Source organism: Salarias fasciatus, chromosome 2 (assembly GCF_902148845.1).
Source record: "Salarias fasciatus chromosome 2, fSalaFa1.1, whole genome shotgun sequence".
NCBI classification, from domain to species: Eukaryota; Metazoa; Chordata; class Actinopteri; order Blenniiformes; family Blenniidae; genus Salarias; species Salarias fasciatus.
This window is the reverse complement of record NC_043746.1, coordinates 3,811,827-3,828,484: the sequence shown is the minus strand read 5'-3', so window position 1 is coordinate 3,828,484 and position 16,658 is coordinate 3,811,827. Positions and strand designations below refer to the sequence as shown.

Here is a 16,658-nt window from a genome sequence, read left to right as displayed (position 1 = left end):
CTTCACCAAAATACCTCATTCGACCCATGCCGCCATGGTCGTCGACCTCGCATCGTCTCCAGTCATTCAGCCTCAGAAAGCTTTAAAAACAACACTTCACGAAAGAGTTGTGCTTCAGTTTATGGGCCGAGGAACTCTCACTTCCCAGCTTTTTGAAAAATCGCTCCAGAATGTTGAGAAACTGCAGCCATCCATCACCCTCAGGAACAAAGGCTGAATATTGATCAGGTGTGTTGGGATCCGTCAGCGACTCCAAATGTTCTGTGACTTTCTCCGGACCGCTTGACTTTGGTTAATGTGTCCTGAGGTTCACTCACAGGTGGCGCGCTCAGCCATAAAGGAAGCAGTAACATGAACATTATGTGGTTTTAACAGCTGGATAATCCAGTTGGAACTGAGCAGCATTAAAGTGTCATACTGGTGTGATCATTGCAGAGTGATTTGTTTTCCATTCACTCAAGAAATCCAAGAAAGCCTTCTCCAAACCGAATGAAAGCCGCCGTCTGCTGGAGGTTGGTAAAGTCTCTCCAGTCTCCATGTGTCGGTGCTCCTCCGTTTCAGGTGATGGACTCTGGCGAACAGGGCCTCTTTGGGGACCTGCAGACTACTGTCTCCACCATCGCCATGACAACCACCTCTGCCTCGCTGGCGCCCCCTAATGAGAGTCGCCATGGCCATCATCAGGTCAGCTTCTGCTCACACTCCTTGGGTCTTTTTAGCGACAAATCAAAGAGTGAGAGTGGCCTGGGAAATAGCTCCTATTGAATATTAGACTGTCCATCCCGCTACGACGGAGGTCGACACGTCAGCATGTTAGGCCTTCACTTCAAACTATTTGGCCAAATACAGATTTTCTTTGGGTGCACATTGCATTAGAAGTACATTTTAACAAATCAATTCAGCTTTTCATCCATAATAAGATTGATTCAATTACCGTCCGTCATTTATTTCCAGGTTGCCTTGGCAACAGAGATCCCCGACTATAACCAGATGACCCTGCCCCTGGGGGGCGGCCACAGCGCCCAGATGCGGCACTTCTGCCGCAGCTACGAGTTCCAGCTGCCGCCGCAGCCGTCCTCCATGTCGCCCCCGCTCCCACCCCCCTCCACGGTGCAGTTCTCCACTCTGGGCCCCGGGGGGCGCCACGTCTACTGCAACATCCCCATGACGCTGCTGAACGGACAGGTACGGGGCCGGACGGCGTCTCCGCTGCGTCTCCTGGTGTTGGTAGTCAGCTGGTAGCGTCTGCACCGTGTGTCCTCTCTCTGAAAATGTTTGCATGTGCTCAAACTCGAAACAATCAAATTAAAACCCCTCTTTTCTCCCCAGGGGTTCAGAGCAGTTCACTGGGGAACAAGAGGTCTGTTTGGATAAAAGAGCTCGTAGACAGAATGCATTTGTGTAGAGCAGACTGGGAAATGGTAGCCATGTACAGTAAAGCCGTCATGGTTAAGGCCTGTGTTCATTTCTTAGCGGTAGTTTCTCCCGGCGTGGAGGAGGACTGGTCCTGACCGCCGCTCTGCTCTGTGTTTCCCAGGTGCCTCAGAGCAGTACGCTTGGGAAAAAGCCAGAGCTGCACCTGAACAGCACCTTCGTACCTCTCACCAGCAGAGAACTAAGCTCTGACATCTGGTAGGCGGACTCGGCAGCCGGTCCTGGATCGCAGACTGCTTTTCTACTGGCCCTGGGTGAACTGGAGTTGTTTTTCATTCTTTTCTTTTCTTGGACAGTGTACAGACTTTTAATTTTTGGGAGAAAGACTGACTTCGGGCCACTTGAACGGCGTACAGCCTGGACTCTGGCTCGTTAGGTTCAAAGGCCAAGGACTAGAAGTCAGATTTTTTAAAAACAGTTACGCCCTGGTTTTCGACCTACTTGGACTCAGAAAACTTGGACTAAAGTTTTGAAACACCAGAGGAGAAGAGCAGAGAGAAACACCCTGGGGTCAGACTGGGTTCACATACAGGTATAATTGCATGGATTTAAAGAACCAGAGACTGAACTGAAGAGAGGACCTGATTTGGTGAGTATCCAGACTATCGTTTGTCCGACAGACTGCCAGGTTGGACCTCGGAGCACGAAGAACAACCTCTGAGAAGTGTCTCACACACACCAGCCGTTGCTAAAGCCAGTCGATCGGTCCGAGGTTCAGACGCTGGGAAACAAACAGCAGCGCCATCTCAGAAGGCCAGATCTGCGACTCCTGTGAGTTCTCACAGGACCCACCCCCCACCCCACCCCCCCTGTTGACGAGGTGGCTTGTCTGGCACAGCAGGTGGGCTCGAGCAATGGTTTATCGATACCAGACCACCTTAACACAACGAGCCGACCTCTCCAGATGCTGCTCATCCGCTCGGCCGAACCGGTCGACACGAAGTTCTGGGTCAACCAAGAGGCCAAACTGCTAAACGTACGAAGGAGAATGTACCATTTGCTAGGAGCTAGCTAGCTAGCTAGCTAGCTGAAGACTTGGTGCACATGGAGACAGGAAACCAGCTGCAACTAGTCAACTCCAAAAAAGCCAAGAGACGAAGAGTCGGCCTTCGGCACCGAGCTCAGAGCAGAACGGACTTGGCTTTTTCTATCTGCATGACCACCCATTTAGATAAAAAAAGATAAATAATAACCAATAAACATAGATGAGAGAGTAAATGACACAATCCTTCATCGCAGCCTCTTTTAACATGGAGGCTGGAGAAGGTTTTCTCTTCTGTATTTGTTTTCCGTCATGATGAAAAAAAAAGTGATAAAGGGAAAAAAGGAGGCATCCCTCCAAAAAACATTTTTAGTATTTATTTCTGTTTTTTGCTTTTTTCGATTGATTTAAAGGTTTTAGAAGGTCAGTGAGCATTTTTACCAGGCTTTGTTTTTACTGTCTGTTTGTTACAATAATCTCTGTACAGCTTCCATGACTTCTGTATAGACCTGTTCATGATGGCGACGGCTTCCCCGCCGTTTCTGCCTCGCTCCGTCGCTGTTCTGTTCCTCTCTTCACGGATGGATGGGTGGATATGTGAATGGGTGGATGTGTCGTGGCGGTACGGCCACCTGAACCGGGCCGCCTCCGGTCGGCCTGCATTTCAAAGCTGAATCAGACAACATTCTTCTTCGTGAGCTTTAAAAAGAAAAAAAAAATCGGATTATTACCATAATATTTAAGCAAAAGTGGATGATGTTTTGAATTTACACAAAGGTACTGTCATTGTCTTATTAGAACCAATGAACTCTGGATATTTGCGGTTGTTTGATACAATAATTATTTGAGTTGTTCTATTCGATGGCAATATACAGTATAGTGATTGTTCTTTGATTTATGCTCATTTCTTTGAACTATTCTTTGGATATATTGGTTGAAATAATTTAACTGAGAGCAAATAAAGGTTATATGAGTTGTTTTGTACATGTCGGATGCCTGCTTGCCTGACATTTTCTGTTTCTTGTTGACCCGGCGTTCTTCCTCTTCCTCTTCCTCTTCGGATTTCTTCATCATTCTGCCGGTCATATTGATGGCACTAATCCGAGGCTTCAGTTCAGTTCGGCGGAAACAGACCGCTGCTCTTACAACCGCTTTCACACTCCGCCGGGCTAATCCGAGCTGAGCGGCGGCGACTTGAATGGGATTTCCTCAAAAGTTCCAGTGAAGAGAAGCGACAGCAGCTCAGAGCCATTGATTAGAAAAAGCATGGCGACTTCATTTCTGACGATGAACGCGGGACTTTTGGAACTGTTAGGAGGAGAATGATTTCGTCAGCAGACTGCGGCGGTAATTACCAGACCAGTGTTGGATTGGACGGAGGATCTGTTTCTCCTGACCCTAAACCAAGGTTTGAATCTCTCTCCACAGTCTGTCCTTCCGTTTTCCCGCCTCTCCGTCCCCAAAAACAGAAGAGCAGAAAGTGTCCACCTCTGAGTCTGGCTCTGCAGGGGTCTTCCTGCTTAAAGGAAGTTGTTTCTTTCCTTTTCGCTCGCTCACGTGGACTTGTTGGGTTGTTCTCTGTTAAAGCGCTGTGAGATTATTTCGCCATCATCCAGCAGTTCCTTACTCCTCATTCAGAGATTGTGGAAGATCGTTTGGTCGTCGGCACCAGTGCTCCAACTGCTTCACAGTCGGCATCAACCTCCTGCGTTTCACTCTAAACTCAGTTTTCAGCTGGGTCTCAGGCAGTTCAATGCAGATAGTTTGGACGAATGTTTCGGGAGAAGAAAGTTTTTCATGAACAAAAAGCTGGAACTGAAGCGGAGACCTGAGCGCGGTTCAGTCAGTCCTGTAGGAGAAAGTGTGTGTTATCAGACGCCCTGAGGAAATCACCTCCCCCATTCAACTCGTCCTATTGAGGGTTAACCTGAACCAGCAGGAGCTCTGGAGGCACTGGGGCCTTGCTCAGGGACCCACTGGGATTCAAACCGAGGGTCTTGCACACACTGGCTTCTCCTTCCTCTAGGTCACCTTCAAAATGTCATTCCTGCATGTTTCAGCCAAACCGGGGGTTTCTGTTGGGTGTGCATGAACACAATCACACTGTGGAAAACCTCAAGTAGGGCAATTTACACTTTTTTAAATTTACTATACAAGATGGATGTCATGATCTTTTCTGTCATATTTGAAGAATTAAATGTATCTGTTTCCCCTCATCCCAGGAAAAAGCCTCATGTAGAGCAGGTGTGTTCAGATCCTCGTGAAGGTGCTTCGTTTGAGAGGACATGAGCCGCTTTGTAATTTACCTTCCGTCTCTGTTTCATGAGAACAGAAATGTATTCAGCACGTCTGTTTTCTTTCTTCCAAAGTTCAAAAGTTCACTTTCACAGAAACACCAGATTTGACGAGACGTGGCTGAAAGGAAGTAGTTTTCCCGCAGACGAGGCTGACTGACGGACTGGTTTCAGTTCTGCAAGGTTGACCACAAAGCCTTGGTCTTTTTTTAATACAAGGCAGACGTGGAGTCTAAAGTGTGACGGCAGGTCGTCGATCGGGGCAGCTGCGACTCACAATGCATGTTAGAATTAATATGGAAGCGACGAGAGCCCTGCAGTCTGAGACCAGACTGAAAACTGAAGCCTTCAAACAGATTCTTATCTAAACATCACAGATCTCTGAGCTGCTGATTCCTGAAAGTGAACATCTGAAACGTCTGAAACTGCAACCAAAGGAAAGCAATGCTGAAATAGTTTAAATGCAAACTGGTTGATATGTTTAAAATGATTTTTTTTTTAAATGGAAACAACAGAAAAAGAAAAATAGTCGAAATTGAAAAGCTGCCACAAAAGAAATATGGCTGACATGTTTAAAATAACATTAAAAAAAAAAACAAAAAAAACAAACACTGAAAGTCCTGAAAAAAAGTTTAAAAAATGTTAAAATGAATCAAACTGCTAAATGGCTAAATAAAAAAAGTAGAACTGATTAAAACTACCTAACAAGGAATAAGCCAATATAGTTAAGATAACTCAAAATGGTTATTAAAGAAAACTAAGTTAAGGGAAACTATTTAAAACTGCTGAGACAGCCAAGAAAGGGTTGGAAATGTTTAACAAAAAATAGCTAAAATTGTTTAAGCAGCAAAAATTAAATTAAAATGGACATTAAAATGGTTTAACCAGCTCAAACAAGAACTATGTAAGACTGATCAAAACTACTAATACAGTTATTATGGTTATTAAAAATAGTTTTTATATATTTTAATTATATATTTAAATAAATATATAATTTAAAATAGCTGAAACATCTAAAAAAAAAAAAAAAAACAGGGAAAATTATTTTAAAAAATTACCCAAAAAACCTGAATGTAGTTCACATGGTTGAAATTACTTTAAGATTGTTTAACAAATTGATTTGAATGAATCTTGAAATTGGCCTCAGAATTTTCTTAAAAAAAAAAAAAAAAAGTTAGCAGGAAAACTCCTGAAATGCCTAAACCAGTGAAAGCGGCTGTGAGTAAATGTGTAAATGAGTAAATGTGAAAAGTGAGTAAATGTAGCTAAAACAGCTCGACCACAAAACATGTCAAACTGCTCACACTGACACCCGCTTAGCCTAAAAACAGCCAAAACAAACAAACCACAAACTGCCTGCAAGTGTCGCTGCTTTTTTAACAGGAAAAAGGTTAAAACATCTCCAACAATAAAACCGGCAACAGGATTTTTACGAATCTCAGTCGAGCTTTTGGAATTTCATGAACGCAGTAAAGCCCGAATGCTGTTTAATCTTGTGTTGATGAGTCAGGTGTGTTTCCGGGCATCAGACACAGTTCCTTCGGCTGAATGAGGTGGAAAACCTCCCAGAAGCCGAGGACTGGTGACTCAGGCGTCCAGGACGGCGAGGGGAACTCTGAGCGGTGAGTTCATGCTTCCTCACAGCGCCTGTCGAGAAAAGGAAACCGATAACTATCCTCAGTCCTGAGAGTTTCTTCCTTCTGCTTCCCTCTAATTCTTAGAGTCTTTAGGATCTCTTGAGATCGTTAAATCTCTCCTGAACGGGTGGATCCTGACACGTTGTGGTCGTTCGGTTAACTCTGACCAACACAGCAGGCAGCTGAGCGTCGCCTCTGACTCTGGGCTGTAGTCTCCTGTCTTATGACTTTTCCTACTAACAACGTACTTTTTCATAACAGCTTTAAACTGATTTTAGCCAAAACACAACAAGTTTGTCTGCCTTCACCTGAACATGTAATGATGTGTCAACCGGGCCTTTAAAAGCTGCAGTAAGTATGACATTAAAAACAGTTGGCATTAAAACAGTTTCACCACCGAGCCAACGAGTCGTCGCTGCTTTAAAACACAATAAATCACCCAGCTGACGACTTTCAGGAGCTCCGTCACCATGTTTTCACAACGCCTGAGATTTACGATGTTCCGTTATTCATTTCCCAATAATCTTAATTTACCTGCTGAATGGCATCTCTTGCGCTACATTTTATTCTGTAAAGACGCAAATGCTTAAATTACCAGCCCTGATGGTTAAAAGGAAAAACTCTCATGCTCGTTCAGCGGAAGAGGACTGTGTTTCATGAGAATGTGTGATGAGATGTTTCCCTTCAGGGCAGGTTCAGACGCCACATACCAGGTTGTGAGGGAGAGACGAGGCGTTGAGGTGGTGAGGCACTGGTCTTTCACATAAAACGTCGGGATGAACCCAGAATACATTCTGGACTGTCCCACATGTCCCACTGCTCAGTGTCCCGGCTGGAGCAGCCGAGCAGCTAAATTCACACTTTGTTATTGCAGCAGTGGTGATTTCACATCATGAGATGTTATCTCGCCGTTTCAAACAGGAAGTCCTCAGACGGAGGAGTCCTCTCAGCTCAGAGTCCTCAGCAGGTTGAACAGAGACACAGAGAGACAGACGAGTGGACGTCTTCCCGAGTTCCCGAGACGTCGACATTGCTTGCTGTGGTCTACCGCACTGCCGTTGACTTTCTCCGCGGTTTCTTTTTAAACTGCCGACAAGCACTGGTCGAAACTGAAGCCCACGTGTCCAAAACTCAGCCTGCGTTTCCACGACGCTCCTCAGCCGAACAGACCATCTCGCCTCCAAACCTGTTTCCCACCAACGAAACAGTCAGAAGGAGCTGCTTCAACCACGACACCAGAGAGCAGTCTCAAAAACCAACAGAGAGGAGAGCAGTGAGGCTTCGCAGTAACCTTTTACTTTCCTGTTGAATGAAAGACGTGGAGGCAGAAACCGACCAGGCGCTCCCTGCAGCAGAGAGCCGGAGTCCCTCCCAACAGCTGATGCTTCATTTCCATCATTTCTGTTTTCATTGTCTGTATTTTGATGTGATTTTCTCCTTTCTGTTCTTCTGTTTTCAACACTTTTCACTGTGGCTGCAGCAGAAATCCCCCATGTTTCCCCCCATCGCTCTGTTTTTAACAGTGTGTCGGTGTCGGTGAAAGTCCGGCCTTTCAGGTGGTGAACTCTTCTCTTGGGCACAGAATGCTGTTTGAGTCACAGCAGTGGATTCACAGTCCTTCACCGTTCGGTCCACTTTCACAGACTGTTGTCAAAAGTTTTGAACACGTGACGTCAGTTTCCACCAAAAACAAAAACTGACCTGTTTGAGAAGACGACATTTCCGCTGCATGCTTGCATGTAAAGTCACTGAAGCGTGAACTTTTGGCGTTCGTGCTGAAGCTCTTTATGAGAAGTGTAAGTGTTGCATTCCTGGAGTCGATCGGGCAAAGCGGTGATTACAGAATCAAAGAAACCTGCAGCTGTGAGCGGCGGCAGCGGCGGCGGCGGACGGGAGCGACGGGAAGCCGGCGTGTCGAGTCATGTTGCTGCTGCACTCATCGCGAGGCGTTTCCATCCTGATCTGAACTCTCCCGCGTGTCATCAGCGTCTGTCGAACCAGAAACCACAGCAGAGTGGGGTCATGCGGGCTGACGGCTCGCGCGCTCACACACACTCGCCCTCAAGATGCTGCAGAGCGCCGCTTCCAGAAGGTGAGTGTTTCCCTTTTATTCCAGCCGCTCCAGAGGGGGATGATACTGTGTGTGTGTGTAAATGTGTGTGTTTAGGAAACAGCTCAGTAAGACTGAATACAATAGAAACTGATTTACTCCCTGTTTCAACTTGTAACTTTTTCAGTCTTGAACTTACTCAGTTACAGGAATCACTCAGAGCTGCTGCCATTTCAGGCTAATAGATTATTTTCAGTTAATTCTGTAAACTAAGACAAGACCATCAGTTTTCTCTTATAAAGAAGTAGGATACTGGAGGCACTTTTTTGTAAATCTTTTTCTAAAAGTGCAAATTGAAAATGTGCTGCACAATTTCGTTATCTGTCGATTTATTCTGTGAAAAAATAAAAAGATTACATGTGTTCCTTGTTGAGAGAGATATAGAAACAGCACAGTTTACAGGTTTTGATTGAAAACATTTGTTTACTTTTTAAATTGCAAACATATTATTTAATTGAACTGACATGACACAGTGAGAATCATGTTTTATTTTATTATTATTGGTTTAAAATAATTTCTGAAGGTAAAAGTCTTACTTCAATTAATTATCTGGAGGCAAAGCATGGTTTTCAGGGTTTTTTTAAGAGTTAGAATTAATAATTTGTATACTGACATTTTTCTGTTGGTTTATACATTAATATGTTTTATATTTACATATTTACATGCGTTCGAATTTCCAAAGAAACAGAGATTCTGGAGTTTTTGCTTCCCCTTTATAAAAAAGACTTTTCTTTTCCAGTCAAACTAAAGTAAATCTACAGTGTTTATGTCTGCTGCTCCAGAAGCCAGTCCCTGCTTGTCCCGGTCGGGACAAACCGGAGTGTGAGAATACCTGCAAACACACTCCGAAGCAGCTCGAACACACCCTGCTCACACATCTGTCCCACACAGTCAAATCCCAGGGAAATGAAGTGATCCTTCAAGAGACCAGAAAGACGCCTCAGCTCAGTGTGTGTGTGTGTGTGTGTCTGTGTCTGTGAGTGTCTGTGAGATGTTTATCATCGATTAGCCGTTTCATGTTGTTGCATTGACAGATAATTGCGCTGTTATTTCCCTCCACTCTGCCGTCTCGCACAGGATGAAGGTTTCATTTCTCGGTTCCTCTGTCTCACCACAGAGTCAGCGGATGCTGTCTGACAGGAAAACTAGCAAATGGTGTGCGTTCTGCCAGCAGTCCGCAGTGCCTGATCATTAATCTGAATGAATCCAAGCAGGGAGAGCGCAGAAATATTCATTCCAAGGTCTGTTTCGACTGCATAAAGTTGTGTTTTCAGACTGAAGCGCTGAGCTGAGGCGATCGGCGTTTTCTCCGGTGCTGCTCAGGTGTGATGAAAGTTAGATCATGAAGACCGGCAGATCACAGATTCAAGGATGAACCCTGCTGCTGTTTGCATATGCAGGGCTGTTAGAGTGCAACTTGCAATAAGATCCTGAGTCTGTGGCTGTGGTCGCTCCTGATTGATGCAGATGCTAATGGAAATCTTACAGATTAGCCATAAATGTCTAAATGCACACCGAGTTCCAGCTAATGAGGCTGAGGACGATGTTAATGGGAAAGGAAGATGCTGAATGTGTCCTTGTTCCAATCTGGCAACGGACAGAGAGTAACCGTCATGATCAATAAAACCGAGAGCAGATAGCAGATCTCATTCCTAAGTTGAAACTGTCCGTGTTTTGTCCTTTGAGCAATCAATCAAACAAAACAACTGATTTATTGAGATCCAACATATCGACGTTTGGATGCAGTTTGCAGGAGTTCATGAGTGACATCGCAGGCAAGCAGGAGAAGCTCATTTAAATGAGGGTTTTGCATGCAAGCAGGCAGGTTTGGATGAAAATTGGCTCATTTCCGGGATCATTTGCTTGCGTTTTCTCCGGAGGGGACTGGATGGAACTGAGAGCCCCACTAACACAGGTTCAGCTGGATGCCATGAGGGTGGATGTGTTGGTGCAGAAAGTAATCAAATTTATTGGAAGAACAAGGTAAATACATCTGAAATTTCTCCAAAACATAAAGAAAAACCGAGATGAAGACCAATTCAGGAGGTTCTGGAACGACTGCAGATGGATGTGAGAATGGCTGCAACACAGATGAAGACCACAAATAAATGTCACGGGAAACCAGGAGGGGAAATACAGCCCACCACGATCACAGCTTCAGACTCACTGAAAGCAGAAGCAAATACATTCACCTTTCAACACTGATCTGGCTGCATAAACTCCGACCACAGTATGGTGTCATCTGGAAAACCTGTGTTTGTAAGACACAATGAATCATTTGTGTTATTTTGCATGTCTGACAGATCTTTAGTGCTTGAGAAATTGAGGAGACCAGATCCTGAATCTGTCCGATCCTTGCTTTAGAAGAAGTCATTTTTCTGGTGTGATTCTGTCCCGATGACTGATGAATGATTAAGATGACTGTTGAATTCAGGCACAGTTATGTTGGTTCAAAAAAATAGCAAGTACTCTGACCTCAACAAACCACGCAACGAAGAACAAACCAGCTATGCAAACTCAATGCATTGCTTTATCTACCTCAGAGACAAAGTAAACGTCAGGATCGTGACGGCGGTAGTCGTGATTGAAGTCAGAGCTTTTCCTCTCTGTCTGTGTCTCCTCAAGCTCTGTGCACATCAACAGTATGTGCAAGTTACCCACATCCTCCTGCTGAGGCTTACCAGCTCCCCAAGAAGCACCTGAGTCTGTGTTCGATTCCCACGGAGATAAAGATGCTGTGAGGCCTGGAAACCCCACCAGGGTTGGTACAGGGGTCAGGGGCGAAGACCCAGCGTCAGACCAAGGGCTGCAGCTAGACCCTATGACACCTCCGGCATGGCAGGCCGTTAAACCCAACGCCCGTCCACTCTGGTCCAAGTCCTGGACGTCCAGTCCCCCACTGCACCAGAGCGCCCCCGATTCAGACCCAAAGGCTGCGAAAGCCCCTCCTCCACGCCGTGCTGAAGCACAGCAGACCTGGAGCTGCCACACAGCTGTGTTTTGTGTTGAGTATCACTCTGAAATCTTGCCCTGCATCAGGGGTGTCCAGTCCTGGGCCTTTAGGGTCCGTCCCTGCTGCGACACACCCGATTACCACCAGAGACTCCAGACTGGGCGTTTTTCGGAGCTTGGATTTGATTCAGGTGTTTTGAAGCAGGTGTCTGTCTGCAGGACTGGGGTCCTCCAGGACCAGGACTGGACACCACTGCCACTGACTTGACCAGAGCGTACTCACTTATGGGACAAAAACTCTGAGGGGTTTTGACCTGCAGGAGTGCTGTGGGTGTCAGGAGGGTTGAGGATTGTCGCTCTTATATAAATGGTGACCAGATTCTGAATGTTTTCACTTTTGTCTCCGCAGTGAAAGAACCCCTCTGACGAGAGCCAGACGGTGGCTGCTGTTTTTGATGCTGGTCCTCATGATGGGAGCGGCGGCGATTGTCTTCTACGATCCCAGCCAGCAGCTGTCCTGGGCCTCCAGCGTCTGGGAAGCCCGGCCATGGTCGGACCAGCCACAGGACGGCGAGGACACTTCAGACAGCAGGGTGAGTGGCCTGAGTCGCTGTCATTTCCACCAGTTGATTGTGATCGTGCGTGGGCCCTTCCTCTGATTCGTCATCAGTCAGGAGATAAGATGTTGAGGTGTGATTTCAAAACAGACTGAAGCAGTTAGTTCGTTGGTCACATGTAGTGAGAGAGCCGGGGTGTGATTTTTAAAGATATCGACTGCATGCAAACGGAAAAAAAACCAAACCTGTGGTTTGCACACTCCAGCTCACTCAGCTGCATCATTTTTACCACTGAAAAGATCAAATCTCCTCGAAGTGATGATTAAAGCTGCTTAAACAGCAGATTAAAAAATGAATGCCTTAAAAATGCGAATGAACCCGAGCTGTCACCGAATTATGCTGTTTGTGGCAAAGTTTTCCAGCTGCTCCCTAAATGAGGAGTCCTCATTGTTAACGGATTAAACTACTCTGGTTTCATCGTGATTTTCTCTCAGAAATAAGAGCGCAGTGTGTTGAGAAAAATCCCTCTGTCTGGTTTCATGCCCAGAATGTCACGTCAAATATGTGGAATCGTCTGTGTTCTGGTGCAATGCTTGAGCTCTGCACAGATCTTCACATACCTGTATGACCAGACGGAAGAGTCATGTCATGGTCTTTTCCATTCATGCACTAAATTCACTTTCCCGCCTTCTATGGTTCCAGTACTTTGTGGAATACCCACACCAGTACCGCTTCATACTGGACGAACCCGACAGATGTCTCCAGGAAAGCCCGTTCCTGGTCCTGGTGATCCCGGTGGACCCTCACAACAGAGAGGCCCGCGACGCCATCCGCAACACGTGGGGGAAAGAAACCAGCGTGCTGAACCGAGTGGTCAGCCACTACTTCCTGCTGGGACTGTCGGCGGGAAGAGACGGGACCGAGCCCGTGGAGGACGCAGTGAGTCCAGACCGTCGTTTCCCATCAAACGCTATCAATCGCATTTGACTTTTTACTGACGTTTTGTGCGATCAGATCACGAAAGCAGAGCTGAAGGATGAGCATACTGTTTTAAAGTCCCCTGTCTTACTTCCCTCAGGTTTTAGAGGAAAGCCGGGAACACCATGACATCCTCCAGAGTGACTTCTTGGACAGCTACCACAACCTCACCATTAAGACCATGGTGATGTTCGAATGGCTCAGTACTCATTGCCCCAACACCTCCTACGCCATGAAGGTCGACTCGGACATATTCCTGAATGTGCACAAGCTGGTGGACATGCTGCTGACAGCCCCCCAGCGGCGCTACGTGACGGGGCTGGTGGCCCGGGGGGCTTTGGTTCTCCGATTCCATCAGTCCAAGTGGTTCGTGCCCGCCTCCGTCTTCCCCGACCCCGTGTACCCGCCGTACGTCCTGGGACTGGGCTACGTGTTCTCGCTGGATCTAACCAGGGCCATCCTGGAGGCGGCGCCGCACGTCAGGGCGATCTACATCGAGGACGTGTACGTGGGTCTGTGCCTGAAGCACTCGGGCATCCAGGTGACGAACCCCCCACGAGGAGGCTTGTTTCAAAGCTCCAAGCCTTTTTTAATAGACAACTGTCACTGGACGTCGGTCATCACCACAATAATGGACAGTTCCAAAGAACTGCTGGACGTGTGGGAAACATACGAGCGCCAGCGAGAGGGGGGCTGCTGACCCGTCTCTGGCTGCTTTTAGAGACACACCCTGAACGGCACGGAACCACACACTGTTTACATTCTGCGGCGCTGCCTCAGAGGCGTTCAGGCCCTGTGAGGGTAAATCAGGGATTACTCTGAGGATTACTGAGGCTACCAGGTAGACACGGACTCGCTGCAGAGATGAACATCGGAGCTTGACAGTTTGTTGTCAGGATCTCCACGGCGTGCTGGGACACTGACGAGGTGGGGATGGATGAGGATTGTCTCCCTGCCTCTGGTGGTGTTTGTGGAGCTCACCACTCCTGGATTTTAGAAAGAAACCGTTATTTTAGCCCCACGATGCGCAGGAATCCGCTCTGCTCCCCGCGCTGAGGCGGTGAGAGGCCGGGCGCTCGTGTTGGCGGAGACGTGTTTATTGACTGAACAAAGGGAAGTGTTAGAAACCCGTCCTCCGCTGCACGCTATGTGGTTTTGGTGTCTGCAGACGTGTACCAGCACGGCTCTGCATACCCTGGGAAAACTACACAACCCCCCCTTAACATGTTGCACCACTTTGCAAACTAGATTAACTGGCAGTCGTGTAACCACTTGGCTCATTGCTCCACTTGTTTTTAATAGATCTCCAGATAATGAAGGTGATCCTCCCACTCCTCCTCCTCTCTGCTCTCGTTTACCAAACCAATCTCAACAACAGCTGATTTCATTAAAGTGTCACTTAAGTGCTTTTTTAATGACGTTTAAAGTCGTTATCTCCAAAAATGATTTGCAATAAACTGTCTTGGTTTGATGGATTTGAATAAATTATAAATCTGCCACTTTTTCACTCAAATTTATACAGTTGGTTCAAAGTTAAAATCCTAAATCTCAGTGTCCGTTGGCATTTTACTGTATGATAACTGGCTTATTTATGTTTTTGTAAATATGTTTCTTTAAAGGTTCATGATGAAACCTGTGTGTGTGTGTGTGTGTGTGTGTGTGGTTTTTTTTCTAAGGAATGAAATGAATTCATGGGTTTTTAATTTATTAATTGCAGTCGCTCACTGTTTTTTCCATTCAAACTGATTTTGTCTGCTGAATGAATCTCTGGAAAACGACGACATGACGTTTGTTCACACATGCTGTATGTTGCAAGTATCTTGAGCTGTGTGTTGTGTCTGTCGCCCCTGGTTTCCTGTGTGTTTTTGTGTGTTTGTGTATCTGTGTGTGTGTGTGTGTGTGTGTATGTGTGAAGCGCTGGAGCAATGAAACTGTCAGTTTCGTCCGTTCAATTCATCATTTAAACGCAGCACGCTAATATTAGCTTGTGTAGCATTTAGCAGCATGAGGCTTGAAAAAGGTGAATATTCTGCACAGCCGGCTCTCGCTCACATTTTCATACCACGGTCTGTTGGACGGAAACTTTCCGACCACCAGTCGTCTGTTTCATCATCACATCCGTTCTGCTGCTTTCCTTCTTTAAAAAGCTTTGGTTTCATATAGAAACACACACGCACACACACACACACACACACACAGATAAAAACACACAATGAGCTGGGTCAACACGTTTTAATGGAGGTTTTTCTCTCCCTCGTTCTTCAGCTGCGCACCTGTCACGTGGAAAAATCCAAACCACAGAAAAACAGGTTTGAATTGATTCCTGAATTAAGATTACTTTGATCATCTTTAATGCACTGGAAGGTGAACGTAACTCCACCAGGCAATGAGGCTTGTATGTTACATGATGTATATTTGATTCACTCAGAAGTGTTTTGTTTAAAAATGCAGTCAAAATAGCCGTTGTACTGGCTGCACTGATAAAAAAAATCCTCAAAGTTTACTAAAAAAAAATCAACTTGTTGCATAATTTATTTGTGTTTATCAAGTCAGATTGTTCTTTTATTTTTTTTTTACACTTAAAGAATTACAGTGTTTTGCATTGTGATATAATAGTGACTTTTTACTGGATGTAAAATCAAATCAAATTATAAAATTTGATTTGATTTTTACTACGTAGATGTATTTGTGTAACGATCCAAACTTGAATTTTTATTGTTGATTTCACCGATTCAGTTAAGCGTGATTTACTTGTCATTCATTCAGATTCGTTTGTTGTTACATTCTGGGGCAGGTTAAAATATTTCCCCCCTAATAGTGTCATAATTCTATTAGATCATAGAGTGAGTCAATAATTCCTCTATTTCCTGTGTTTTCTTACCAAAATAAAGCAAAATGTCCGTTTGGTCACTTCAAGTTGTGCTCAAGTGACTCTTTTTGTGAAAGTGTGTGTAAATAGTGAGCGGAGTGTGTGATCCACTTCATGTCTTTGTTCAGTTCTGTCCGGAAGACTTGAAGGAACATTTTCTGCTGTTTTAATTCGTATTCCATACGAAATACATTCTGTCTGATACAATTCACGATTGATTTGTTCTTTCCTATTCAAGGAGAAATTTGCTATTCAGACACTGAAGCGACGCTTCCAGCAGCCGTCGGCGCTTCCTGTCACTGTGAAGCAGAACCGGACTGTTCTCCCACTAGTGGAGAGCGTGAGCTGCCGTCAGACCGCCCTGAGACAGGTTCGCTTCACCCTGCTGGTGACGTGTTTCAGCAGTGTTGTGGATCTAGTAAAACTGAAAACCGTACAGATTGTTTATGAAGCTAAGCATAAACGACTACCTGGTAACTTAAATAAATGGTTCATGGAAAGGGAGGGAGGGTCTGAATTGACAATTTTAAGCAACTGATTGTCCATAGTATCCTAAGAAGTATGTGCATTTCTGTCTGTGGGGTGAAATTGTGGAATGGTCTGGATGAACAAAGAAAAATGAGCAAAAATGTCCATCAACTTAAGACAATTTATAAAAAAAAAAAAGCTATTATGGAAAGGTATAGAATTATGGAAACAGAGTTAAGTAATTTTTAAAGGCCGATGACTAATCCTTCAGGGCCAATCCCAATTCTCCCCCTTTCCCCTGCCCCTCAGCCCTTGGCCCTACCCCTATCGCTCTCCTACCCCTTTTAGAATAGGGCTGAGGCCAGGGCTGTCTTTGC

The 16,658-nt window shown here is 45.6% G+C and overlaps 2 protein-coding genes across 2 annotated transcripts in view; both read left to right on the top strand.

Moving 5' to 3' along the window:
- The window catches only part of LOC115395533 (X-linked interleukin-1 receptor accessory protein-like 2), a 382,855-nt gene extending 381,189 nt beyond the window's left edge, over positions 1-1,666 (top strand). The window contains exons 16-18 of the mRNA XM_030101111.1: positions 562-684; positions 955-1,185; positions 1,538-1,666. Of these exons, the coding sequence (XP_029956971.1) occupies positions 562-684; positions 955-1,185; positions 1,538-1,636 (453 nt within the window). The 3' untranslated portion in view covers positions 1,637-1,666. The remainder of the gene's footprint in view (positions 1-561; positions 685-954; positions 1,186-1,537) is intronic.
- Positions 1,667-8,037: 6,371 nt separating this feature from the next.
- Positions 8,038-16,211, top strand: LOC115407341 (beta-1,3-galactosyltransferase 2-like). The gene is made up of 4 exons (XM_030117764.1): positions 8,038-8,439; positions 11,819-12,002; positions 12,669-12,905; positions 13,045-16,211. Exons 1-4 carry the CDS (start codon positions 8,414-8,416, stop codon positions 13,642-13,644), a joined length of 1,047 nt encoding a protein of 348 aa, XP_029973624.1. The 5' UTR covers positions 8,038-8,413; the 3' UTR covers positions 13,645-16,211.
- Positions 16,212-16,658: the final 447 nt, after the last annotated feature.